This window comes from Ahaetulla prasina, chromosome 9, assembly GCF_028640845.1.
Source record: "Ahaetulla prasina isolate Xishuangbanna chromosome 9, ASM2864084v1, whole genome shotgun sequence".
In the NCBI taxonomy this organism is placed as follows: domain Eukaryota; kingdom Metazoa; phylum Chordata; class Lepidosauria; order Squamata; family Colubridae; genus Ahaetulla; species Ahaetulla prasina.
Window position 1 is genome coordinate 9,018,852 of NC_080547.1, and position 26,524 is coordinate 9,045,375.

A 26,524-nucleotide genomic window follows, 5' to 3' on the forward strand; every position below is an offset into this window, starting at 1 on the left:
CCCGTGAGGCTCCCCACAAGGGAAGGGAGGGGGCTTCTTCCCACCATTCCTCAGCTCTGTGCTGGGTCGTCTTTGGGGTTGGGGTATTTCCTCGGGAGGGGAGAGAGGGAGATGAGATCCTGCTCAGCCAACTCCTGTACTTCTGTACTTTTTCTTGTTGTGGGAACAAGCAGCTCTGAAAAAGTTCTCTGCTTTCCAGTTAATAGCAGAATGTCAGCAGCTGAAAGCTGAGAGGCAGCTGGAGCCCCTGAATGAGGAAGTGCTGCTGGCCATGGCGGAGATGGGGCTGGATAAGGAGCGCACCCTCCAGGTACCAAGGCCGCTGGCCCTTCGGGGACCTCTGGGCACGCTCTGGAGGCAGGGAAGAGTGACCTGTGGCTTTTGTGCCCTCCTAGTCGTTGAGGACAGAGGCCTACGACCACTACAGTGCAATCTACAGCCTTCTCTGTGATCGCCAGAAGAGGCATAAAACCTTGCGTACTTCGGCCCTGCCCAGCCTTCCCCGGACTCTGACCTTTCCAACACCTGCCAGTCTCCAGGTCAGTCTTGGGCCAGAGCAGCCAGCAAGCGTAAAGCCCAGAGGGGGCTCTATCCCTCATCCCCGGCCTCACAGCACCTTGGAGGCTTTTGCCTAGAAGCTCCTGGTGAACTGGGAACGATTCTCTTGCTCTGGCTTGGCAGACGGACACTGTGTGGAGGGATAAGACAGCTGTGGCTGGGTCCCTTGGGGCATCCTTTCTGCCCTCGGTCTGACTACCTGCCAAGCTCTGGGATGGGCAGGGCTCCAGTGAGGCCCAGCCAAGTGAAGGCAAGCTGGGTGTCAGGAGGACTTCCCTGGGGGGGATGGAGCGCGTCCTGCAGAGGGGCCTTTCTGCATCCCTGTGAGAAATCCTTTTCTCCCTAGCTGGAGTGGCTTATGGCAGCCATCACCAACTGGTGGTCCGCAGAAAAATTATTGGCATTTTTTATATTGTACTAAATCAAGGGTCCTCAAACTACGGCCCCTGGGCCTGATACATGCAATGAATGGTTTTGTTGCTGCAGAGAGTCTCCCCCTTTGGGGTCTTTTTGTGTGGGTCAGGGGGGCACAAATTCCAACTCGGGGTCTCCTGGTGTGGGGCTTTGGGCGAAGGCTGGAGGGAAGCACTGCTGGTGGCAAAGAGCCGGAGGACCTTGTTCCAGTGGGACTGCCTCATGGCCTGGAACTGGCTGACCATCTCAGCCCGGTGAGCCTCCAGGCCTCTGCTTGGAAAGCCTATGTCCTCAGTGAGGTCTTCTGCTGAGCCAATTTGAACTGAGCCAGCTGTTTTGCCAACTCTTTCACATGGTGGCAGACGAGGAGTAGCTGGGAGGAGAGGGGCGAGTAGAGGCCGACAAGGCGCCCCTCAATGTGAGTGAGAGCAAGTTGGCCACGCCCACCCAGTCACATGACCACCTAGCCACGCCCACCCAGCCGATCAGTAGGCAGATTCTATTAGTGGTCCGCGGGATCTTAAAGTATGAATTTGGTGGTCCCTGAGGTCCGAAAGGTTGGTACCCCTGGCTTATGGGAGAGAAGCAACCGCTCCCCCCCTTCTCCACAAAAGAGGCTGGCCTCTGCAGAGAAAAAGAGAGGAAACCTTGCCTGCCTTTGTGTGTCTCCTTCGAAAGTCAGAGGTGGCCTTAATTCTCTTCTGGTAATACTTCTACCTGGAGCTCTTAGAAATTTCTTTCCTGGCTTGTTTCCAGTCCAGGCTGAGGCCTCACACGAAGCAACTCTTGTCCTGGTAGGGTGTGTGGAACCTGGGGCAAGGCAGCTCCCGGTGGCGGAGCAAGAGGGGCAGGCCCTCGTCGACCAGGGCATTCAGTATTTGGGTGGTGGGTCTGTTTCACAGGCAGAAGCTGCTGGCAATCCCGTGAGCCTCAGCGTCCCACAAGTGCAGCTCATCAACCCAGACAACCAGATAGTCGAGGTAAGGGCCTTTCCATCCAGGGCTGCTTCTTGGGATCCGTCTGGTCTCTTCCGGAGGCTCCTGCATTTCTCCTCCTGGAATCTTTCTCTTACAGACGGATGGTACCATGAACCTGGACAGCGATGAAGGAGAGGAGCCGTCTCCCGAAGCTCTGGTCCGTTACCTGTCCATGCGAAGACACACCGTTGGTGTGGCTGATCCTCGGTGAGCTTCGCGGGCCACCCTCCCCTCCCCCACCCGCTTCAGTCCCTTCTCAGCCCCTCCCCCGGGGTTTGGCCAAGAAGCCATGGAGCCCAAAGGCAGGTGTGCCGGGGTCTCCAGCCTCTGGTGTCCAAGCACTTGTCTCTTCCTTTTGGCAGCACTGAGGTGATGGAGGATCTGCAGAAGCTGCTCCCCGGCTTCCCGCGAATCGCTCCACAGGCCCCATTCCTGCAGGTGGCCCCAAATGTGAACATGGCAGCCAACATGCTTCCCATGCAGCACCTGCAGCCGACCGGCCAGTTGGAGTACAAGGTACCTTCCCTTCCTCTGGGTGCTTCAGCCCGGCTGCTGAGAGGGGGGCACAAAGCGCCTGGCCCGGCCCGGCCTTTGTGAGGGGCAGCTGAGCAGAGAGCGGCAGTGAGAGAAAGCTTTGTTGCAGGAGCAGTCTTTGCTGCAGCCGCCAACGCTGCAGCTGCTGAATGGGATGGGGCCGCTGGGGCGCAGAGCCTCCGACGGGGGAGCCAACATCCAGCTGCATGCCCAGCAGCTCCTGAAGCGTCCTCGAGGCCCGTCTCCCCTCGTAACCATGACACCCGTAAGCCCTGACTTTCTTAGGGACTCCTCTCGATAGGTGGCTCACCGGAAGGGACTCCTTGGCTGTGCTTGCTTGTGTCCGGTGACAGAGACCCTCGGTCATGGGTGGAGGAACTGGCTCTCCTCCCTGCTCATCCAGTCTGGGTCCTGGGGAGGGCTGGTGGGCCTTGGTGTTGCCATCCTGTTTCCTGAGCCCATGGCAGGATGGGCCGCTTGTTCTGCCTTGCCCTCCTCCTCCTCCTCCTTGGAGGGGGACCGTTAGAGAAGCTGTTGGCCAAGCGCAGCCAGTGATCTTGTCTCCCTTCAGGCAGTGCCTGCTGTGACCCCCGTGGACGAGGAGAGTTCGGACGGGGAGCCAGACCAGGAAGCCGTGCAGAGGTAACACTCCCACCTGCCTCCCGGGGGCTTCCGCTTGCTTTTGCTTCCCTGGGAGCTGAGGGCTTCTGTTGCCTCTCTCACTAACCTCTTTGCACTGACCGGAGGGGAGGGGCGGCCTTCTGTAAGTATGATGCTCCAGGGGAGGCACCCAGCATTTGCCCGGCTGGTGCCCAGCGACTTCCTTTCCTTCAGCCGAAGGGGTTTGTCTTGTAGCGTCTGCGCTGGGAAAGACTGGCAGTGGTCTTGACTGCCAATTCCCAGAGGCCGCGGTATTAGGCTGTTGTGGTAAAAAGGAGAGCCGCGGGTTGAGGTGAGCAGCTCTAGAAATCAAATGAGGGGATAATAACTCCCCCAGGGGCCTTGCTGCATTTTAAAGGCACGCTGGCATTTTAGAGCATCAGTATCTGATGAAATGGGTTACGGCCCCCAAAGCCTTTGGTAAGTCCTTAAGGTGCTACAGGATTCAGTATCGGTTTGGATTGCAGCCCAGTGTCTTCTGCTGAGCCTCTCTTGCAATAAGAGCGGTCGGGCACCTGGCCGGCCTGACTCCCAGGCCACTTGGCCCATGCTTAGGACAGATGCTCCTTTGGAAGGGGGCCCCCTCTTTTCCTGGGGGAGCAGAGGAGAGGAAGGTACTTCGGTAAGGCCGCTTTAAAGGCTGCCTGGCCTCCGAGTGGGAGCAGAGCAAGTGGAACCTCCCCGGGAACTCTCTCTCTCGCAGAAAAGGATCTTTCTCACCTCTTGCTTCTGAAGAGTGAAGGCAACCTGGAGGTGCTCCTGCCCACCCTTTCGTGGAACTGATACCGGCCTGTTTCCCCCTCACCCCCTTTGCAGAGGTCCTCTCGGATTCGTTTTTAAAATCTCCCATGAGAACTTGCAAGATCTAGGTGATTTTAAAATAAGAAATGGGGTTTTTTGATGGTTCCTGTGACATCACGGAAAGGCGCCTGCTGGCTGAACAAGTTGGTGACCACCCCGCCATCCTAAATGACAAGGTGGCGAAGGAATCTTGCCTTCTTCCTCGTGCAGGCCCTGGCTCTGCCCTTCTCTCCCTCGCTCAGCCAGGGGTTGAGCCATCGGCTGCATGAGTTTCCTTGTCACTGATCATCCCAGGCCAGGTAGCCACTCCAGAGGGAGCTCTTCCTCCCCACCTGAACCTGGCGGGCTAGAGAGGCAGCTTAGGGCGGGGTCTCCTGTTGGGCAAGGCTGCTCCCCAGAGGCTCAGAGCAGAGCGAGCAGCAAGTCAGAAAATGGCCCTCTTCACACACACACACCCCCAACATGACTGGGGCAGGGCTGGCCTGCGCGGTGGCCACTCATGTCATCTTCTGCTTCTTCCTGGATCATCTGGATGTGTGTGTGTGTGTGTGTACATGGCAGTGTGGCCGAGGGAAGCGTCGCTGCTGCGCTCCTCATGGCTGCCTTGCCCTACGTGCCCTTCTTTCCATGCGTCCTCTTCCTGCCTTCCTGCCAGTTACCAGTGAATGGGGAAAACCAGTCTAGGCAGGCAGGCCCTTCCCAGCCTTCCCCTCTCTGGCCCGGGTTCCTGTTTTTCTGACGGGTCATAGGTTGGCATCCCGGTTAGCTGAAGCCTGGCCATTGCTAGCCAGAGCCTCCTTTCAGCCTGACCCCACCTGCAGCCTGAGGCAGCAGCTTTTCATTCGTTCCTTCCAGCTCTGCACTGGACGGGCTGCCTTGATGGCGTCCTTCTGCCGGGCTGGAAGGCTGACCCTCTGTGCCCCGTCAGTCCTTGAACTCTGCCAGTGGGGGCCACCTTAGAGTGGTCATCCTGACAGCCTTGCCCAGCGCAGGTGCTGAGGTAGCCTTCCTTGCCCCTCCTTCCTCCTGGGTGAGCCTGCTCGCACCTCCACCTGCTTGGCTTAATTCTCTGGCCCTTCCGCTTTCTCCAGAGTGGGGCTGGGCCAGAAATGGCTGGCCTCGCTCTCTCTTCCTCTGCCCCCTGCCTCATACAGGCTCTAGAGAGGTGGCCAAGAGGCTGCCCCCACTCCCTCCCTCCCTCCCTCCCTCCCTCCCTCGCTGCTGCTGTTGGCACCCCTCCTGCCGCTGCCCATCTGTCTTCAGGAGGTCCCGGGCGCTGCCTTTCCTCCCGAGGGGCTCCCGCTCATCTCCTCTGCTCCTGCTCGTTGCAGATACTTGGCCAATAGGTCAAAAAGGCACACCCTGGCCATGACCAACCCCACCGCGGAAATCCCGCCCGACTTGCAGAGGCAGCTCGGACAGCAGCCCTTCCGCTCCCGGGCCGCACACCTGACACCTGACCAGCACCGGTGAGTAGCGGCACCGGACGCTTGGGAAGCTGCCCCTCAGAGGGCAGAAGCTCCTGCACTTGGCCTAGAGGCCTGCCGCTCTCCGCTTGCCGGTGGCCCCTCGAGTTCCCTGCCCCCTTGGGCCTCACAGGGCAGAGGTCAGCGCTGAGCCCCCAGCACAGCAGAGGCGGGGCTTTGTCAGCCCCCCAGAAGGCAGCTTGGTGGGCAGCTGGCTAAGTGGGTGTCCGCCTGCCAACGCTCCGTGACTTGGTGGATCCAGGGTGGAGCTGGAAAACCACCAGCTCAGCAACAGCATCAGCAGCTCAGTAGACTCTGATTTGTGAGCAGGATGGGGGAGGGGGACGTGGTCGGAGCACCCAATCGCCCGTGTTTGTGCTGACACAGGGGCTGCCTCGCCAGGCAGCCCTTGGAGAACCACCTCTGGACCGAGTCCATGTCAACAACTCACCCAGGGGATTTGCACTAGAGTGGCCTCTTGGCCTCCAGTTCTTCCAGGCTAAAATCCCAAGAGGGGGGGTGGGAGGAGAGTGGAAGTGGCAGAGGGAGCAATGCTGACCGCTGATCATTGTGAAATGACTTCTCATCCTTGGACATCGTTGCTTGAAAGTCCTTTCCCTCCCTGGGAAGGCCAGTAGGAGGGGCTCTGCTCCCTCTCTCCCACTCGTCTTTGTTTGTGGGGAGCTGGTGGTCTCCCCAGGCAGAGCATGATGTCACCGCTGGAGCAAATGGACTCTGAGCCAGCTGGGGCCACATGGGTGCCACGCTGGAAGCCAAGTCAAAGGGCAGAGTCCGCCCCTTCTGTGACTCAGCTGGGCTGCTGGCTGAAGCTGCTCTGGGCTGCCTTGTCCCTCCCTCCGCTCTGCTAGGCCCCAGGAACCCATGAAAGACCATCTGAAAGCCTTCGTGGAGGGCCCACCTCTGCCCACCCCGACAGCCACAGCCCTTGCATTGTTGCAGAACAGGAGGGGGGGGTGGCTTGGTGGGGGGGGCGGAGCCAGGCATTATGGAGAGTAGCTGCATGGTGGCTTTGGCATGCAAGGCTCCCAGGCACCTGCAGAGATGGCCCAGTGACTTGAAATCTGCCATTGTTGTGGGGGGGGGGGGAGGAGGAACCTGGAAATCTCTGGCCCAAGAGGCCCTTGCTGTGGAGTTTGCTAGTCAACCTGTCAAGCCTTGATCAGGAGAGGCAAAGGGAAGGGAAGGAAGGCCTGCTCCTTCCTCCACCTTCCTTGCAGTGCCCTGGGGGTGGTGTGTCGAGGGTGGGGGGTCTGGGCCGGGGAAGCACCAGGCTGCTGAGCTGGTGAGGAGCTGGCCCCAGAAGCCCTTTGCCAGGCTGAGGCCACTCAGCCGCTCTGACTTCATGGTTTTGACAGGAGGGGGGAACCTGCCTCTGTCCCTTCTCCTCACTCCAAGAGAAAAATGGGATACTTTGGCTGACTTCAGTCATTTGTCCAAATCATGCATGTCACTCAGATTCACACAGTGTTCACAGTAAGGCCCAAGGCGGGAGCGCTTGCAAGACGAGAAGCCCAAAGCCAATGCTAAGCCCTCTTCCCTTCTGGAGAATCCACTGGGGAAATCCATTCCTGATGAGGGAGGCTGAGGCCATGGGATGAGTGGTGTTGGCCCCTGGTCGGGTGCCCAAAGGAAGCAACTGGTAACCAGGGCAGTGTGGAGCTTGGCCTTGCCCATGCTTCCCAGGATTCGCCAAAGGTAGCCCCAGGCCAGGTGCATGTCGAGAAGAGGACCGGCCTCCCTCCATGGCCAGGGCTGGGTTCACGTAAGTGGTTGAGTTGGGCAAAGGTGCCAGCCTGATTCCTTCTGTGGGAGGGGGATGCTGAACCCCCTGTCTTGGCCTGCTTCCTGTCTCTTCTTTGCCTTGGAACTCCGTTGCCTTGCCCTCATCCAGGGCCTCCCAGGGAAAGCGCCTTTTAAATCCCTCCCAGCAGTTCTCTGTAGGCCTTCAATGCCTTAGCCGGGGCTCTAAGAAACACCGGACCTTGCTGGCTAAGCAGCTCCATCAGCCCCAGCCGGGATGCCTTCGTCTGAAGCCTGGCCCTGATGGAGATGCCTCTGGATAGATGGCCTGGCCCAGCCTTCCTGTTCTGCCAGTCCTACCGCCTTCTTGTACCTGGGGGTCGGTCTCAGCACCTTGCGATGTGCTAAAGATGATCAGGAAACGACGACTGCTCCTTTCTGCTCCTCTTGTCGTTACGATCAGTTGTAGCCTTTCTGGGCTCTTGTGGCAAAGAGACGAAGCACGTGCTGCCAATGGCAAATGCTTTTTCCCTCTCTTAAGATGGCATGCCGTGTTAAGATGGCATCAGGGGCGGGGGGCGTGGAGACCCCCCCCCAGCTCCTCTCCTCCAGGTCCCTGGGAGTTCAGGAGGTGGCCAGGAAGGCCCTGAAGCCAGATTCCCTCCTTTCCTCCCCTCCCCCCCCCCCCTGCAACATGGCTTTGGAGTGGGGCGGGGGGAGCTGTTTCTCACTGCCAGTAATTGCTCTGGCCAATAATAGATGAGTCCAGGATGTCTGGCAGGCAGCCAGCGATGGGATTCTGTTCTATTGTGGGGGAGGAGTGCAGGGGGGAGGCTGAACTTTGGGGGAATGGCCCTGGGGTCCAGCTGCTCCTTCTCACCCCCTCCCCCTCCTCCTCTTCCTCTGTGTGTCCCCAGCTACGTCTACAAGGACTCAAACACGCTGCACCTCCCCACAGAGCGCTTTTCGCCAGTGCGCCGTTTCTCGGATGGGGCAGCCAGCATCCAGGCCTTCAAGGCGCAGCTGGAGAAGATGGGCAACCACAGCAGCATCAAGCAGCTCCAGCAGGTAGAGGGCTGAGCCTCTTTGCCAGAGCAACGCCAGGCTGGGTGGCCTCGTGGGCGGCATCTTCCACGGGTCACTTTTCTCGCTGTTCTTCTTCCCTGAAGAGTTTCCAGTGTTCGGTTCAGGGTCCCTGGTGGGCAGGGTTGTTGCTGGAGCTCTCTGGCTGCCGGGAACTTCAGTGGGCTCCCCGCTCTGGCTGGCAGCTCCAAGGGCGCTTGCAGGGAAGGGTGGGAGGGATGCCCGGTTGAGGCTCCTCAGGCCCTCCTCTGCAGGCAGAGTGGGGCGAGCACCGGGCAGCTTCTTTGCCTCTGGGCCTGGGTAGTGCTGGTGGGTCATCCCAAGCGCCCTTCCCCGAGGCCAGGCCTGCTGCCGCCCCTCCTCTCTGAGCCTCAGCAGGGCTTATTTCAGGAGTGTGAGCAGCTCCAGAAGATGTACGGGGGCCACATGGACGAGAGAACTCTGGAGAAGACGCAGCAGCAGCACTTCCTGTACCAGCAGGAGCAGCACCACCAGATCCTTCATCAACAGATCCAGGTTGGGGAGAGGGGCATTGAGAAGCGGGAGGGGGGCAGAACTTCCTCCCACCCACCCTTTCGGGCTCCCTTTGGGCTTCTGCAGAGTTGGCTGCCCTGCAGGTACCCAGGCCGACTGGTGGCTCCCAGGGCAGCTGTGATGCTGGGGGTGGGGGGGCTTCTTTTGCCCATTGCTGAACCCCACCACATTCCTCTCTGTCCGTCCTCTTCTGTCCCCTGCACAGGACTGCATCCGTCCGCCACAGCCTTCCCCACCCTTGCAAGCAGCGAGTGAAAACCAGCCTGCTCTGCTCACTCACCAGCTCCAGAGGTAAGCCAAGCCTCCGCCCCGCCTGCCTTCTGGGTGCCCCAGGGAGGTCTTCAGGCCCCTTCTCCTCACACCTTCCATGGGGAAACAGGGGGCCCTCTGGGGCAGCCGCAGCAAGGCTCCTTTGCTCAGCTCTCAGGGCAGAGAAGGAGGAAGCAGGACGGAAGTCCTGGCTGAAATCTCACAGCTGACAGGAACCTCAGCGGAAGTTGTGGCCCTGCTCCCTTTCAGTGGGAAAAGACTGCAGCAACCAGGCAGAGAAGTTGCTGAGCACAGCAATAAAATGACAACTGGTTAATCGCCCTCGGCTGAATAAAGCTGAGCTTGGAGCTGTTGTCCTTCGCTTTGGGGAGGAAGAGGAGGAGGAGGAGAAGGGGAAACCACTGGGAGCTGCCAGGCCCTGATTGTGAGAGAGAATTAAACACGGGTGTAAAGAACGCCAACGCTCCTTCCCTGGGAACACGGGGCCTTGTATGGAGAAGGCATCGTTCCCTAGTTTTGTGCTCTCTGTTTTATAGTGCTTTCCGGGGTTTGGGTTTTGGGAAAAAAACCCTGTGTCAGCGTTCCAGAAAACCCCTGTCAGCTTTGGAAGCTATACTAGGCCGAAGGCTTCCACACGCTGCCACCCTGCCTTTCATTTTCTGGGCCTGAATTTATTGCTTGAACATTAGAATTTGGTACCACAAGATTTGGTACTGGCCATCAGGTTGGAGCCTTCTTGGAAGTCCTGGGGATCGGCAGCTCTTGGCCTGGTGGAGCTGTGCCCTTGGCAGAACAGCTGCTGGACTAGAGGGGTTCAGTCCCAGCGGGGCACGGCTTCTGCTCTTAGGTTCAGACGTTCTGCTTGGGGCCGAGCGCCAGGCCCCACTGGGGTAGGGAAGGTCCGGAGCTGGCCAGCTAGAGGGAGGGAGGGAGGGACGGACTCACCCAGGGGAACCTGAGACCGCAGGGTCTGCTTCTGATTTTTTTCTTTGTGCACCTAGATTACAGATCCAGCCCTCCAGCCCACCCCCAAGCCACCCCAGCAATCATCTCTTCAAGCAGACAGACAGCAGCCCCCCGCCCGTTAGCAGCAGCCTGCTCCAGACTCACAGTAGGTGTCGGCTGCCAGGCAGAATTCGGGCTTGCTTCCCGGGACCTATCTGCTGCCCAGGCAATGCCAGCAGTTTTCGGGGAGGAGAGGTTGGGACTCGCTCGTCAGGAGGGCTCTGCTCTTTGCAGGTGCAGCCTCCCAGACCCCGTTCCAGGGGGGAACGCCATCGCCTCCACCTCCACACGGCAACATCTTCCAGCAGCCTGGGAACCGCTCCCCGCCCCCTAATCTGGCCTTGCCCTGCCTGGGCATGCAGCAGCCAGGGCAGCCCGTCCCCCTCCCGATGCAAGAGCCTGGCGACCTCATGGGCAGCAGCCTTCTGCAGGGCGGTCGGGGCTTGCCCATGCCCCCCAGCGCCGGTCCGCTGCAGATGCACCATCGTGCCAGTCTGATGGCCTCCCTGACCTACGGACACCGGCCCCTGTCCAAGCAGCTCAGTGCAGACAGTGCCGAGTCCTCCCACAGGTATGGCCCTGCCGGCTGGCTGAAGGCAACGAAGGCCAGCACTCCTGGCTGGGCCCTGCAGACTATGAGCAGAACGGGCCTCCCCCACCCGCTTGGCCCGGGCAACGATCCAGGCAGCCTCCTCTGACCTGGCCCCTCTGGGGGCTCCCTCCTCCCTCTTTGCAGGTACCCATCCACCGCAGGCTACACCCAGGCGCACCTCCACCCTCAGCTGTTCCCTGAGCCGTCCCGCGTCTCTCCGAGTAGCTTCGGCCCCACGGCCCCCGCCGGCTTTCCTCCGGCCCCAGCCCTGAAGGTGTCGCTTCTGGAGCAGTTCCCAGGCTTTCCCCAGAGCAGCCAGCAGCAGCACTACGCGGCCTCCGCCCTGCACCAGGCCTTGCTGTCCCCGACCCCGCCAGACTACAGCCGGCGCCAGCAAGTGCCCCCCATCCTGCAGGGGCTGCTTTCTCCCCGCCACTCGCTGGCCGGCCACCCGGACCTGCGGCTGCCCCAGGCGGAGGTGGCCCAGCTGATCAAGCGACGGCAGCAACAGCAACAGCAGCAGCAGCAACAGGACTTCCAGGAGCTGTTCCGGCAGATGAGCCAAGGGGAGGCGGGACAGGGGCTCCCTGGCATGGCCCAGAAACTCTCTGACCGGCCTCCCCTGGTTTTGCCTTACCAAAACACTGACCTCTACCACCCCCATGCCAGCCCCCAGTCCCTCTTGAAAGTCAGGGGGCAGGACTGTCTCTCGCACGTCTCGGGCGCGGCCCGCGGATACGCCCCACCTTCAGCCCTGCTGCACTCGGAGAGCATGGAGGAGGAGGAGGAAACGGCGGACTGCTTGTGCGAGGGGCCCAGGGACCCTTTCCCAGGCCACAAGACCAAAGGCTGCCCCGAGACGCGGCTCCTCTTAAGCGTCGGGGGTCCTGGGGACTCGGACTCTTTGTTTGGACCTGCCAAGGGTGAGCCAGAGCTGGGAGCCCACCTGTATCGGCCCCAGACCGCCTCCCCCTTCTGTCGGAGCGAAGTGCCCTGCCCAGGTAAGGCCGGCTAGAGCCCCTCTCCAGGGAGGCCTTGTGAGCAGAAAGGCCCTCACTCTTGCTCAGCTGAGGGGGGAAGGTGGCAGGGTTGGCATTTGGGCGGCCCCAGTTGTTCCTTCGGGAGGAGGGCAGTGCTGCTCAGGTCATGGCAGCCCAGCACTGCCGGGTGCGGGTGGGGGAGGTGAGCTGGATTTGGAGCCCCGGAAGAACAGCAGGTAAGGGGAGGGGGAGGGGGAGACTGGTGTGGGGCTTTGACAAGGTGTTCTGGCAAGCAGGGGGCCTGATTGCTTGTGATGGGGGTGGGGAGGCGGAGTGATTTGGGATGAAGGGAAGATGATGGCCAGAAGCGGAAGGAGAAGCTGCAGAGCCCAGACGGCCACCGGGAAACACTCTCCTTGACTGCATGCCCTTTGCTGACCTTAAGCGGCCGGGACCCCTGATTTGGATCCCCTCGGCCACCCGGAAGGGCCCGGCCAGTTCTTGGCTGGGTCAGGAGACGGCCTTTCCTGTGCCCCGGTTGAGCCGGATGGGGCTGGACTCCGGGGGCAGAAGGTCAGGCTGGCCGGAAGACTTTCCTGGGCTCCTGACCTCTCTTGCCCCCCTGCCTCGCCCATCCAGATCCCATGGTCACCGGTGGCCAGGAGAGGACCTCGCCCGGGCACATGGAGATGGCCGACGCGGAGGGGCTCACGGCGTACCCGGTCAGAATGATTCCTGGCGCGCACCCCAGATCCCGGCCCCTGCAGAGACACCACACCATCCAGAACAGCGACGATGCCTACGTGCGTTGGGGGCAGGAGAGTCTGGCTGGGGCGATGCCCAGGCCCCTTGCTTGGGCCGTGAGGGGGGCGGGGTGGGTGGGTTCCCCTCTCTTATCCACCTAACCCCCCCCCCCAGCCTCTCAGTACCCCCTTTGCTGGCTGCTGCAGGTGCAACTGGACCCTTTGCTGGGCATGAGCCTCATGGCAGGGAAAGCACTTAGTTCTGCCCGGATGGCCGATGCTGTTCTCAGCCAGACCTCCCTGGTGGGCAGCCAGCCGCTCCCCGAGGGAGAGAGGAGGGGTGAGTGCCAGAGACACAACGCTTGGGGGGGGGGGCGGGGAGCTTCTCCAGCTTGTGGCCCCAGGAGGGCAGCCCTCCCTCAGCCTTGGACTGGCTGGATGGCAGCTGAGCCCCTCAGCCAGGAGTGGGGCCTCACTTTCCTCTCCCCGCACAGATGGTGGGGAACACCTGGAAGGTCAGGAGCAGCCTGGCTTGGGTGAGGGCAGCCAGCATCTCAACGCCTCTTGCTACCCCTCCACCTGTGTCACTGACGTCCTGCTGAGCTACAGGCACCCGGAGCTTCCCTTTGGGGTGGAGCAAGCGGGAGTCTAGCAAGCCGATGGCAGCCGTGAGTCTGCGCCCCACCTGGCTCCTCTAACAGTGGGGCCCCTCTTTGGGGGAGGGAGGGGAGGCCTGGCTGGCCCTCGTTGAGGGGAGGCAGGGTGGGGGGCAAGGGCATGTGTGAAACGGGGCCTGGGGCCTCCCAGCCCTGCCTTGGTGCTTCCTGGCTTAGCAGTCAGAAGACCAAAGAGAGGCTGGAGGTGCCGATCTCTGTTGCCCACAGGGAATGGGGCGGGGGCTGGAGGGCCCAAGGTTGTGTCTTTAAGGGCAGTGTGTTTGCAACTCCAGCCCAGCTGCTCACACTTTCCTTCCTGGCATTGCGTTGGCAGGGTTGTGAACCGCTCCGAAGTGAAAAGGCCCATTTCAAACCGACAGTATCTTGCAGCCTTGCACCAAACAGCCATCGCATTTCTCTGGGAAGGAAACCTCATGGCGGTGGTGACTCTTCCTGCTCTTCCTCCTCCTCCTCCTCCTCGTTGGTCCAAGAGCGTGCTTGTCCCTTTCAGATGTTCATTATTGCCATATTTGCCTGTGATGCCAGCTGTTCTGGAAGCGCCAACCGCCCCTCTGGGGGCTGCAGAGATGGACTGACCACAACCGCGAGGGCAGCAGGCGCCTCCCTGGCCTCGCTGGAGCCAGCAATAAGCAGACTTTGGGACGGGCCTTTCCAGGGACCGAGGGGCTGGGCTGGGGCCGTCTTCATGCCTGCCTGCCTGCCTGCCTGCCTTCTGTTGCTCAACCCCCCTCCCCCCAAAACCCCTCCGGATTCAGGCTCTCTCTTCTCCTCTCTCCTTGTCCCCTCCTGGCCGCGGTGCAATATTGCTTTTGTGTCTCATTTATTGACTTTTCTGTGTTTGGATTTTGTCATTGTGCTTAAACAACCTTTTTTTCTCTTTTTGTACCTCTTTTTCATTCATATCATGTGCTATATTTCCTTTTTTAGTTTAATTCTGATAAAGTTTGGTTCTTGTTTTTTAACTTGTTTCCCTCCAGATCATGTAGGAATTTGTTTCAGTAAATTTTTTGGTATTATTATTATTATTATTATTATTATTATTATTAATATTAATAAATTAATTCAGAATGCCTTCCTGCCCCTGGCCGTGCTGCTTGATCCCCGCTCCCTCCCCCTCTCTCGGCTCTGCCCCGGGCCTGGCATCTCTGCTCCAGCCTGCCCTGCCCTCCGGAGGAGCCCTTATTTTTTGGGCACTGACTGGTCGAAGAGGCCTTTGTGTGCCTCAGAGGGCCTGGCATCGTCTCTCTGCCTTTGGGGACCTTCGGAAGCTTCCCCCCAAATTCCTGTTACTGACTCTTTGGAAGAGTTTTTTTTAAAGGGCGGCCTTCCTGCAGCTCTCCGGATCAGCACCGGCATGGAAGCTCAGGGCCCCTTGGAGGGCTGATCCTTTGGCTGAGCCCCCCCTCCCCTTTGGGAGCACCTGGTCTCCTCCTCTGGGCCGGATCAGAACTGGGGCTCCCGTTTCCAGGTGGAGGGGGGAGCCGAAGGTGGCCCACCCCTCCTACCCCCCACCAGCTCTGGACTCCGGCTTGTTTGTCCTCCTGTTTACATTACCTGGGAGATGACAGCAACACCCCCCCCTCCCCTCCAGCCCTATTCCAACAGGCTGGTGGGGGGGCATGCCGGGCTGGGCTGTTTTGCAGTATCACATTTTTGTTTGTTTGTTTTCAGTTTGGGTTTTTTTTTTTTATTGTTGCTTTGTATTGTATAATCAGTACTTACAGTATATGTTGAATGTATAACATACTTTGCTATAATTTCTGTTTTGGGGAAATGTCCAGAGTATTTTTCTCATTTATGTTGGACTAAAACAAGAGCCTCCACTCGCGCATGTGCGCGCTCACACACACACACACACACACACACACCCGTCTCCCAGGTTTTCAGTAAATTCTTAGTTCAGTTTTGGGTGGGTGGGCTGTTTGCGACTGGTTGTTCAAATAAACCCTCGATTCTGATTGGCTCTTAGTTCTGGTCTCGCTCCTCTCTTGCTGCTGTTGGAGAAGCTGCAGCCCAGCCCAGCCCAGCCGTCCCCCTTACCTGGGGGTGGGTGGGTTCAGGGCATCCGTGGGGGGTGGTAAAAAGAGCCAAGGGGATGACTGCAATGCTGCGGGTGAAGCTCCGCCCCTTTGACTGACCACGCCCTGCAGGGACCCCTTTGCTCAAGAGCCCCATAACAAGCCTCTTTCAGGGAGAAACAAGGGGTCTCCCAGGAGCTGCTCTAAGGGATTGTCTCCCCCAAGGTGACTTGGGGCCCTTTTTGCCTTGAGGGGGGTGGCAGCAGCCCCCCTCTGTGGCTCTTACGGTTTTGGCAAATACCAGTGTCCCAACCGGCCCCTGTTAGTTAGCTGGAAAGCTGGTCTCACATGGAGTCTTCAGGGTTTGGCCGCTGACCTGACAGGGCCAAGCTCCTCATTGCTAGGTCAGTGCAAAGAAGCCTCTGTCCGAACTCTGGGAAATGGCCAGCCAGAGCAGCCCTGGAGTGAGGGTGGGGACCACGCTTCTGCCACCCCTCTTTCTCCTGACACGGAACTGCGAGCCTTTGCCAGCTCCTAAGCTTTGGCCTGAGGTGTGCCCACGGCCAGGCCTGCTCTCCTCCTCATTGGGCATCTGGGCAGCTCCTTCACCGTAGGGCCCCCTTCCCAAGAGAGTTTGTCCAAAGTGGGGCTCTGAGGCTCCCCTGGGTGTTCTGGGCCAGCCTTCCGTTTGCTCAGGGTAGCAACTCAGATTGGCGAAAAGGAACTTGGCACAATTTTCATCCAGCGGCGCAGGCGGTGGGAGTCTTGGTCCAGAATTCAGAGCAGCTCCCTCCCTCCAATTTTGCTGATTGCAGCAGAAGGGTAGGTGTCCCTTCTCCATCCTTGTGCCCCCAATCTGATGATTGGTTGCAGGCTAGGAGAAGAGCAGGGGAGCGGCCCTGGTACCCTCAGGGGCTTCTCTGAAAATCTGGCAGTGGGAGCACTTGGGTGGGACATGCACTCAACCCTGACAAGTGTTGGCTGTTGAGAAAAGCAAAGCCCCCTCCCATGTGGCTTGGCCCAGCTACATGAATTAAAGGAGCCCCCCCCCTTCCATCCTAGATGTGGTAGGACAGCAGCCGTGTGGAGAGCCTCCTTCAGGCTGGGCTGGAGTTTGCCCTGGGTATTGATTTCATCATCCGCGTGCCAAGCAGGGCTCAGGGCTGGAGTTTGGCACCTCCGGGAGTGGCTTCAATGGGAGAAGCAACCACAAAGCGCCGGCCTTTGCTGGTTTCTGCAGGCCAACTCAGTGGATCCTGAACCATTGGTTAGGCCTGGTTGGAAACTCAAACCAGCTCAGGCTCTCGTATCCATAAAAGGGTTTGCACAGGCCCCAGATGAGTCTTTTCAGGGGGAGGGGGGTCTCTGCAAAGCCCACCTTCCAACCAGAACATTTGGAGAGCGTGTTCTCTGCCAGAGGGGTATCGCTTTGCCAGTCTGCCACTGGGGCACCATTCCTCTCTGCTCCCTGCACCTGGCAGTCTGCTCCGGTGGGCCGCTGCTCTGCTGCTTGTGGCAGAAGGGGGGATACGGAGGGCCTGGCCTTGGGAGTGGGAGGAAAGCTGGCTTGGCCTGGTGGTCTTGGGGTGAACCCGACCTCAGCTTGCCTGGAGAGTGAAAGCATCCCATGGCCGGAGGGCCCTGCCGGCCACTAAACCTCCCCCAAGAGCCCTGGGGCCTCTGTTTACTGCTGCTGCTCCTGGCTGATGAGTGCCTGTTTGGGGTCCATTGGCCAGCTGGGTACGCCACCTGGCCTCAAGCCCAGCCGGGCTCTTGGCTTGATCCCAGTGAGTTCTCTTGTCCCTGGTTCTCCTGCCTGCCGATGTGTTTGATCCTTGAACTCTTAAGCGCCACATAGTCATAGCTCAGGAGTGAATTCCCTGTTTATAGCTACTGCTTATCTCCAGCAATAAACAACCTGGCCGGTATAAAAGGCCTCCAGCAACTCCATGCAGCAAAGACCACGGCAGACACCTGAGTGGCTGGTAAGATGCGGGCACCTGCTGAACTTGGCTTCGTCCGGCTGCTCTCCTTGCTGACCCACCTGCCCAATTCCTTCGCCGGAAAGAGGGTGGCAGAGAAGAAGGGCAAGGGGCGCTTGGTGTGGGGATGAGGAGCAGGGGTCTCTTGGGGATGGCCAGGGCAGAAGGTGGCCCAGGCTGACCCTCTGGCAGGGGCCGGATTCTTGGCTGAGATGGTATATGGACATTAAAAGCCACCCTGCACCCCTCCAACTCAGCTCGGTTTCCTTTGGATCACTGCCCATGCCGGGAGATGAACCTGTGGGTCTGAGCAGCAGCGGGTGGTGGGTGGGGCTTCTCTTTCCCAACGGCTTTTCTCACTCCCAGGGTCGGACGTAGTTCAGGATGCAGAGCCTCAATCTTGTCCTGGCCCTCCTGCTCCTTACAGGTGAGTCTCTGAGCAGAGAAGCCGTCAGATGGGGTGGGCTGGGTGTGGGGGGATGAGGCTGCCCGGCTGATAGTGGGCAGGAAAGCAGTTGCTCCCGCTGGGGGCTCCAGGCGGAGGTTTAGCAAGGGCTGCTTTCAGGTAGCCGTAAAGGGAGAGTCCTCCGCCTGCGCTGAGCCCCCTCCACCTTGCCCTGCAGGAGCCCAGGCCCGCTACTTCTGGCAGCACGATGACCCCCAGCAGACTCGCCTGGAACACCTGCAGGAGCTGGGCCAGGTGTACCTGGACTCGGCCAAGTCGGCAATCCAGCAAGCCGTGGTCCAGTTTGACTCCTCTGCCTTGGCCCAGGAGCTGCAGTGAGTAGTGCCTCACACCATGGGGGGGGAGTGGGGGGGGAGGCAGGCTGTGGGGGGGAGCAGCTGTGGGATTTTCTGGGAGGAGGCAGATGCGGCTGATCTGGAGAGCTACGAGCCTCTCCCACCCCGCAGCCATGTACTCAGTGGGCTGATTGGCAGAGCAGGCAGGGCAGGGCAAGGCTGCTGGCAGGGGAGGGTCCAAGGTGCTACCCTGCGGGTGGAAGGGCATAAGAGCCAGAGCCAGCCGGACTAGTTCCCAGGGGAGGGGAGGAAGGTCCCCGGGCCCATCACCAACCTCCTCCATGGTCCCTGGTGATGGACGGCTGATGGGCCCAGGAGAGGATGCTGGCAGTTTTGAAAGATAAAAAGGCCTCTTGAACAGAAAACTCGAATGGAGAAGCCAAAAGGAACTGGGAAAAGAGGGAAAAGAAAACACAGTTTCAGAGGAGGCACCGGTTTGAGAGGGATATGAGGGAGAAGCACAAGCCCCCTTGGGCTCTGTGTTCAGGATGCCCACGCTGATTGGCAGCCACTCCAGCAGGCGGGCAGGGCGAGAGGGCGGGTAGACTGGCCCAGGCAAAAGGGAGCCTTAGAACAGCCATGCCAAGGTGAAGATGGCCCCCTCTGTGCTCCCTCCCTGTGGGAGGTGGGGGGCAGGCCCTTTGGCCAGTTTCACGCCCCCCCCTCCCAGCATTCCTGAATGATTAAGGCAACCTGAGAGAGGCTGGTGGCATCTTCTGGGCTCCTCTTGAATCCGACGTTGTTAATATTTTTGCTCCTGCAAGAGAGCTGCTTGCCTGATGGTCCTGGATCACCCCAGGAGTGAGTTTGTTGCAATGCTTGGGCTGAACAAGGATTAATACCCCAAATCAGTTGATTTTTCACAAGTGGTTTGTATATGCTTTGAATTCGATTCGCCTTCCAAATACAATGTATAAACTGAAAAGATGTGCCTGACTCTGCTTGAACAGCAACCAAAGAGTAATTCATCTTTCTATAGAAAATCAACATATTTTGATAATTGGAATGAGAAATACACCTCTCGTGATTTAAAACTGAAACTAATTCACCAGACAATATATTTTCAGCTCTGCTCCCTTCCTCTAAGAGCCTTTAAAAAGAAAGGGATGTTAATTTCCTAGCAATCACTATCACGTATTGCCTTTTCTTTTTCAGGGTGTACTCTTCATTTGAGGCACCTGCATTTCACAAAAACAATGGGATTTTTTAAAAATTAAAATATTTTTAACTCTTTGGTGTTTTTGGTTAGGAGTTGTGGGTTTTATTCTGTTGTACCCTGGGGGGAATCTAGAGAGAGAGCTGGGAAAAAATGATAGCTAGGTGATCTCATCCTAGTGGACCCCCAGAAGTCTGAGCCAGCCATGTGCTGCAGCTGCCAGAAAGGGCGATGCGGTTCTCAGCGGCATCAACAGAGGGGCAGCATCAAGATTACAAGAAGTGATAGTACAGCTTCGTACCACACCGATAAGACTAGGAATTGTGCATCCAGGTCTGGCCACCATGAGGGAAAAAAGATGCAGAGTCCTCAGAAAGAGTGCAGAGAAGAGCAGCAAAGATCAAAAGGGTCCGGAGACTAAATTGTGTGAACAGTTGAGGGAGCTGCATTGTCTAACTTACAGGACAGGAAGGGGGGCATGATAACTGTCTCCCAGATCTTGAACTTGGGGTTGGACTAGAAGACCTCTGAGGTCCCTTCCGGTCCTACGATTCTATGTTCTATTGGTTATAATGTCATTTTCTTTAGCCAGATCAACTTCCCTCCCTGTCATCCAACAAAATATGCATTTTGATTTTTTTGGGGCCATTGCTTTTCAAAATGCTCCGGGCATTGTGGGGGCAGCTCCTGACTCAGTCTCTTGCTCCGTTGCAGAGTGAACTTAGGGCAGAAGCTGGAAGCCATAACAATTGTGCTGCGAGAGGTCAAGGAGCAGATCACCCCCGAGCTGCAAGAAGTGGGTACCGAACTGCAGGCAGCCTGGCGGAAGCTGAAGGAAGATCTGACCAAGGACGTGCAGGAGATTGGCACCGAGATCCAGCCCTTGCTGCGCAGGCTCCGGGAGAACGTGCAGCAGGAAGCCTCCGCCTACTTCCAGCAGCTGAGAACCATCTCCCAGGACATCAACCAGGTGGCCCAAGAGAAGCTGAGGCCGGTGGCCGAGGGTTTCCGGGACAAGGTGCGAAGTCACGTGGACGAGTTCCGCAAGGACGCCGCTCCCTACGCCAAGAAGCTGGAGCTGCTGATCCAGGAGAAGGCCAAGACGCTGGAGGAGACCGCCCTGACTGAGCTCACCGAGTTGCAGACCGAGCTGCAGCAGCAACTGAGCGAAGTGCGGGAGAAATACGGGCCCCTCTGGGAAAAGGCCCGGGAGGAGCTGCTGAGTCTGCTGGCGACCGCCAAGTCCTTGTTTGTGACCAGCGGAGGTTCGGAACAGGAGGTGCAGCAGCAGAGCTCCTAGAGGCACCCATCCTAGCGGCTGAGGAGGCTGGCAATTCCTTTGTAAGGCAGCAGAAGGCCGGATCCCACCCCCACCCCAATCTGGCTGCCAGTCTCATGTCCCTTCCCTAGACTTTTTTCTCCTCTTCTTCTTTTGTGCCAAATAAAAAACAAAACAAAAGTGTGATATGCAAATGATCTCTGTGTCCACTTGCATGATGGGGGACCTGAGCGGTGAGAGACTCCTCTGGTTCAGCTCTTCTGGGAGGAGATGAGAAGGAAGCTTCCTCCCCCACATTTAGTCCAATGGAGCTTTGGGGTGGGGGGCTTCTCAGGCTTGGAAGGGGGATGATTGGGGCACAGGGTGTGTGTCTCCCTACAGGCCAGTCTATGAACGGGGTTCGGGTGCTAATGCCTGCTAATGTCAGGGACAAACAGGGGCTCTGGAATGCAATCATTTTGGGGTTGGCAGGACCACAGCCAAAGTGCCTGAGGGCAGCATATGGGGGTCCCCCAGAACCATGCTTCTCCCTGGCCCCCAGGTCAGGTTTGTGTCTTATTGGCCTCCAGAGACCCTAGGCAGGACCTTCCCTGCTTCCCTCTCCACAAGATGTGCACCGGCCAGGGCTGAGCAGGGGCATATTATGGGACACACCTCGGCTCTTGTGACTATTACCTGCGGACAAGGAGGAGCCGTGGAAGCCCACTGCCCCTCGCGCCCCTCTGAAATCCCAGCAGGGCTCCTGCTGGTGGTGGTGTGTGTGTGTGGATGCCCGTCCATTCGGCGCACAGGAAGAAAGCCAAACGTGCAAGGTTCTGCTAATTTTAATGAGGAAAATTCCACACTAGAGGAGCCAGAAAGCGGGGGATGGGGGCACAGAAGATCTGAGGGCCCCCAGAGGATCAGGAGTAGGGGGAGCTGCACTTGGTCCTGAGGACGGCTAGGGTGGCCACTGCTCCATTGGTCTCCTGGGTGTGGAATGGGACTCCAGACTTATGCTGGATTTCTCTCCAGCAGGTTTGAAACTCGAGTCTTTACTTGTTCAATCGCATTCCGGGCATGTTCAATGCCCGCCTCTGCCAATTCCCTGCAAAAAATTAAGGAGGGGTGAGAAGGGGAGAAAAGGGAGTTCAGGGAATAGATCCCACCCCACCCCCCAGAGGCCCTATTGGGCTGGGAGGCCGTAGCTGGAGGGGCACTGAGCCCAAAGGGCGTCTCTGCGGCTGTGAAGATTCAAGGTGCAGAAGCAGAATTTACACGTCAGCCAGCCGATTGTCCTTGCTAGCCAAATCAAGGCTTTGTGCAAAACCAGAGTCCGGCCACAATCTTGACCAATTAGGAGGGAGCCTGGAGAGGCGCCCCGGTTCTCTGGAAGCCGGACAAGCCATGTGATCCACGACTGGCTCTGAAGCTGCCAGCTCTGCTCTCCTGGGAGTTCATGCCCTGCTACCCTGGAGGAACAGAGGCAGCGGGCAGCCCCCCCCATCTCCCCTGCCTCTTGCTCCAAATCACTCACAGGAGGAGCATCCCACAAGGGCTGTGTGGTGCCTGGGTTCTCCTCCCCACCCCCAAAACACCAGAGACCCCAAAACCTACTTCACTTGCTGGTACACGGTTGATGCTTGCAAAGTGGCAATGTGCTCTTGCGCCTTCTGGACCAAGCCCTGGAAACGTGTCCTCAGCGTCTCCTGGCCATCCTCAGCTCCTGGGAACCAAGGGGGGGAAGCCTGAGAGATGGGGGAGCTCTCACCAGGGAGGGGAAAGGAAGGAGGCAGAGAAGAGCGCATCTCCCACTCTCTGAGCACCCTGTGGCCCTACTGCTAGGGCCCCAGCTCAGCTCCCTTGCCCTCGGCACCCTCTTACGTGCAACGGTGGCCAGCAGGGCCAGCAGTGCCAGCAGCAGCAGGAGCGGGATTCGCATCTTCCCTGGGTGGGTCCTGTGCCAAGAAAAGGGGTCCTCACTGGCCTGGAAGGGAAGGGGGCTGCTTTTAGTGGAAAGGAGGGTCGGGGCGGCTCTTGGACCTTTGGCTCCAGGGCAGGCATCTTTCGAAAGAAGGGGCAAGAAGGGGAAGGAACCCAGGCAGGGTCAGGGGCTGGCAGCTAGGGGCACAGCCGGCGGGTTGGGAAGGGGACCAGGCTCGGTTCCCTCCAGGGCTTAGACAGGTGGAGGTCCCAGCGCCCTCCCCCACCCCGCATGGCAGTCGGAAAGCCTTCTGCAAACGCCTAGAGGCCCCCTTGCTGGCACCGGCGTTGCCACAATGGATGGGCGAGGCTCCTAGCCCACCTTTTCTCCAGGAGCTGAAAGTGAAGTTTGCCCTTTCAACTCGAAACAGCAGCCCTGCGAGGTAGACTGAGAGAACGAGAGCGAGACGGGCTGAGACACCCACCCCCCCCAAGGGAGAAGCGACGGCGGTTCTCCCCGGGCTGCCGCCTGCCTGCCCGTCCCTCGGGACCCGCCTGGGATGTGCGGAGGGCGTAGCGCGTCCTGCCGCCAGTTCTTACCTTCTGGCTGGGCTTGAGAGGAGCTGTCCGGACTGCCGAAGGGGCGGCCGCAGCTCCTCCTTTATACCGCTCCTATCGCCGGCTGCCCCCCCCCAGGGGCTGCCAGGTCAAAGTTCCGGCGGGGGGGCTTTGGGGAGGGGCCGGGCCGGGGCAGGGGGGCTTCCGTCCCTCCCGCCCCCATTTGCTGGGCTTGCCCTGCGGTCGCCTCTGCTGGGGTTGGGAAATTCGCCTGCCGGTCTGTCAGCGCCTCTCAGAGCCCCGGCCTGGCCCCGGAGTGGGCATGGCGGGGCCTCGCTCCGTGCCACCTTCTCCTCTTTGCTGGACATGGAAACCCGGCTGGACTGGCCAGGGAAATGTAACACCAATGAGGGCCGCTGTGAAAGAAAGAAAGACCCACTGGAAGGGAGACCCCTTTCCACATCTGCCTCTATGGGGCTGTACTCCCTTCCTGAGCTGTTCCCTGTTCCTCCCGGGGCTGGTGCGGATTTTCTGGGGGTCTCCTTCCCAAGGGATGCCAGGGTGTGTGTGTGGTGGTGGGGAGGTGCTGGTGTCCGAGTGTGGGGCATTGCACAACCTAGACACCTCTTAGCTGACCATCTCGTCTACTATCTCCTGATTTGGGGGCTTCACAGTCAGTTGGGAGTCTGTGGAGTCTCTCTTGGGAAGTGTGTGTGTGAGTAAATTTGCCACTCCCCCAAAAGGCCTTAAATTGGGTAGCTGGGAAATCTCTGTGCTTGCTGGGACCAGGCTGGCCTGTTTCTGTGCCATCTCTTCTTTTGGGGAGACTTTGGAAATCAGGGTACAAAAACAAGGGATTCAAACAAGGGAGGCTAGCCTAGTCCTCTGGGCAGACTGTCATCTTGGGGGGGGGCAGGGGGCTTGGCCCAGATTGAGTCAGGGTCTTTGCCCGGAATGGCTTCCCAAAGCAAGCCAGAGGATCCGGCTCTTTTCTCTTTTTCCGGCCTCAAGTCTTTCGTGGCGAGGGCAGCCCCGGTTCCTACCAAGGTTGTGTTGGAGGTTATTTCTTTCCACGGGCTCTTTGGGGCTCCCCCACAATCCAACACACTCTGGCAACCTGTGACTTCTCAGCACCAACGGGGATCATCTTTGAACCCTGTGGGGTGTTGTTGGCTCCTCCTGGCCCTTCATCCTGCACAACAGCCCTGCCTGGCCTTGGACTGTGACCCCCCAGATAACACAGCCAGGCCAGCCAGGGGTCAGTTAAACAAACGAGTTTATTTCTCCACCAGGAGAAGCCTTCAAATCCACACAGCATGCGTCTCTGTGCTGCCTGCTCCAGTCAAGGGATGGGGGGAGGCACCCTACATATGCTCAAAGGCAAGAGCAAGGGGGCACCTTCAATCTCTGGACCCAATCTCTGTCCCGTTTCAAGAAGCACTCACTCAAGAGGCCCCCTTAGTCTGTTTTGTCAGACAAATGCGATACTGCGGTACTTCTTGACCCAGGTGCCAGGATGCCCAGATTTTGGCCAGGGCCTTCCCCAGGGTAGCCAAAACTTGAACTGCAGAAGACTAGTGTGGCCGAGAGACGGTGGGTCCAAGTGGGCGGGCGGGGGAGGCTCCCTGCTTTTGGAACTGCTGTTGGCATCATGGTTGTGAGCCTGGCATGGGGAGCCTGGCTGGAAGCTGGCGAAGAGAGACCTGCATCTTGGCAAAGCCAGACGGGAACTGGTGGGAGGAGGCATCTGGGAGGGTCTTGGAAGTGTTTCAGTGCCTGCATGGGCTCTTCTGCCTTCATCCCGGCCTGGATCTGGAGACCCAAGTGATTATTTGTCCAACCAGGCCTTTCCCATGTTCCATCAGCAGCGTCATTTGGCTGGCAGGATTGCAGAGCGAAGCTTTTAACCTACTGAAAATGGGGTGGGCAACCCTACCCCTAACCCTTTTGTTGGTTGCATAGGCACCGTGAAGGACATTGTCTCTGGAGGAAGCCTCCACCCACTTAGATTCTCCTCCTTGTCATCGGATTGTGTTGTATTGTGTAAACCAGAAGGGCCTTTTCCCCTCTGCCAAAGAGAGATGGTGCAAAAGAGGAAGGTTTGTGATCTGCAGACACAATTCCTTGCCATAATAGCTGGGGGAGAGAGGAGAGGAGGTGTGTGTGTGTGTGTGTGTGTGTGTGTGTGTGTGTGTGTGTGGCTGATAAGAAGAGCTGATGTCCAAAACATCTGCCAGAAACTGGGCTAAGCTTTGCACCCTTTGGGCTCTGGTCAAATTCCAGCTGTGTTGCCCTAGAGCTCCGAGCAGCTTCGCAGGGCAGACCCAGAGTGTGCCCAGCCCTGATTTTTGGGCTATTCACACCTGAGAAAAGCTCACTTTGAAAGATGGCGTCTAATCTGTTCTAACGCACAAACTAAGTCACGAACCACACAAGCCAAGTGGAACGTACCAGGGCCGGTTGGATGATAGTTCTGTGTGTTGTGTAAACAGTCATATGGTGAAACCGAAGGGCACCAAATCTGAAAAGGGAAGCAATGCAACTGGCACAAGATGTGGAGCCCACTTTGTATTTGTGTGCGGGACCCCAAATGGCTTCCGACAGACACAAAGCCATCCGATGTCCTGGACGTTGAGTCTGCAAGGGTCCCTTTGGCCTCTCTGGGCAGAGGCTGCTTCCTCCGGAGGCCTCACTGGACCTCCCTGCCTCTGGAGGGAGGAAGCCTTTGGGGCCTCGCCCTCTTGGCAGGGCGGGGGGGGGGCTTGGGATTCCTCCACCCCTGCTGGTCACCTGCTGGCCAGAGCCCCCCAGTGAATTTGTGGTTCTCTGGATTCTGCTCCTTTCCTCTCACATGGAAGGTGATAGAGCAAAGTGGTGGAGTGGGGGCACTAGAATAGAATAGAATAGAATAGAATAGAATAGAATAGAATAGAATAGAATAGAATAGAATAGAATAGAATAGAATAGAATAGAATAGAACAGAACAGATTAGATTAGACTAGACTAGAATTCTTTATTGGCCAAGTGTGATTGGACACACAAGGAATTTTCTTAGGCGTAGATGCTCTTACTGTACATAAGGAGAATAAAATACATTCATCAAGAATAAAAAGATACAACACTTAGTGAGAGTCAAGGTTACTAATAAGCTATCAATTCGTACTAGGAAACAAATAAAAACAATATAATTGAAAGTTACAAGCAACATGATTATATAATAAGTGGGAAGAGATATTGGTAAGGAAGAGAAGAATAATAATAATACAGTCTTAGTAAATTATTTGAGAGTGTTGTGGGAATTAGTTGTTAAGCAGAGTGATGGCATTCAGGAAGAAACTGTTCTTGTGTCTAGTTGTTCTGGTGTGCAGTGCCCTATAGTGTCTTTTTGAAACACTTTATGTCCAGGATGTGAGGGGTCTATGCCCCAGACATCCATGGGTTCAGCCGTGGGGAATGTGCTTTGGCTTGTTGTAGTCTTGGAAATCTTGAGTGCAGGCAGGGGTGACATCCTGGGATGACTCGAGCTCCATGTGGAGTCTAAGCAAAGGCAGCCCAGTAGACCTTGGCCAGGGCCTCCGGCCCCTCAGCTGCAGCCTGGCTGGATGTCCACAGGGGGCTCGGGACAGCCCCACAACCTTTGTGGCTAAGCTCCTTTGCTCATAGTGGGGGGCAGAGGGCTCCAATCTTTCCCATTGAAGACTCCTAGCCTGCCCCCACTCCCCTCCCTCCCCAATGCAGAAGGGGAGAATCCCATTGAACGACTTCCTCCCCTC

General features: G+C 58.1%; 2 protein-coding genes across 7 annotated transcripts in view; both read left to right on the forward strand.

Annotated features, from left to right (window-relative positions):
- The window catches only part of SIK3 (SIK family kinase 3), a 52,634-nt gene extending 37,611 nt beyond the window's left edge, over window positions 1-15,023 (forward strand). For 3 of the 6 annotated variants that reach the window (XM_058194206.1, XM_058194209.1, XM_058194210.1), the window contains 18 exons: window positions 200-310; window positions 396-539; window positions 1,875-1,952; window positions 2,047-2,156; window positions 2,312-2,465; window positions 2,593-2,748; window positions 3,055-3,125; window positions 5,276-5,413; window positions 8,089-8,239; window positions 8,633-8,770; window positions 8,994-9,079; window positions 10,060-10,169; window positions 10,298-10,634; window positions 10,800-11,656; window positions 12,275-12,438; window positions 12,586-12,718; window positions 12,873-13,046; window positions 13,369-15,023. In XM_058194206.1, the coding sequence (XP_058050189.1) occupies window positions 200-310; window positions 396-539; window positions 1,875-1,952; window positions 2,047-2,156; window positions 2,312-2,465; window positions 2,593-2,748; window positions 3,055-3,125; window positions 5,276-5,413; window positions 8,089-8,239; window positions 8,633-8,770; window positions 8,994-9,079; window positions 10,060-10,169; window positions 10,298-10,634; window positions 10,800-11,656; window positions 12,275-12,438; window positions 12,586-12,718; window positions 12,873-13,030 (3,096 nt within the window). In that variant the 3' untranslated portion in view covers window positions 13,031-13,046; window positions 13,369-15,023. The remainder of the gene's footprint in view (window positions 1-199; window positions 311-395; window positions 540-1,874; window positions 1,953-2,046; window positions 2,157-2,311; window positions 2,466-2,592; window positions 2,749-3,054; window positions 3,126-5,275; window positions 5,414-8,088; window positions 8,240-8,632; window positions 8,771-8,993; window positions 9,080-10,059; window positions 10,170-10,297; window positions 10,635-10,799; window positions 11,657-12,274; window positions 12,439-12,585; window positions 12,719-12,872; window positions 13,047-13,368) is intronic. The other 3 variants (XM_058194207.1, XM_058194208.1, XR_009156460.1) reach the window with 3 other exon arrangements.
- A 1,600-nt stretch (window positions 15,024-16,623) lies between these two features.
- APOA1 (apolipoprotein A1) lies at window positions 16,624-20,474 on the forward strand. The gene is made up of 4 exons (XM_058194211.1): window positions 16,624-17,058; window positions 17,422-17,482; window positions 17,679-17,835; window positions 19,727-20,474. The coding sequence occupies exons 2-4, from the start codon at window positions 17,440-17,442 to the stop codon at window positions 20,310-20,312; spliced, it is 786 nt and encodes a 261-aa protein (XP_058050194.1). The 5' UTR covers window positions 16,624-17,058; window positions 17,422-17,439; the 3' UTR covers window positions 20,313-20,474.
- Window positions 20,475-26,524: the final 6,050 nt, after the last annotated feature.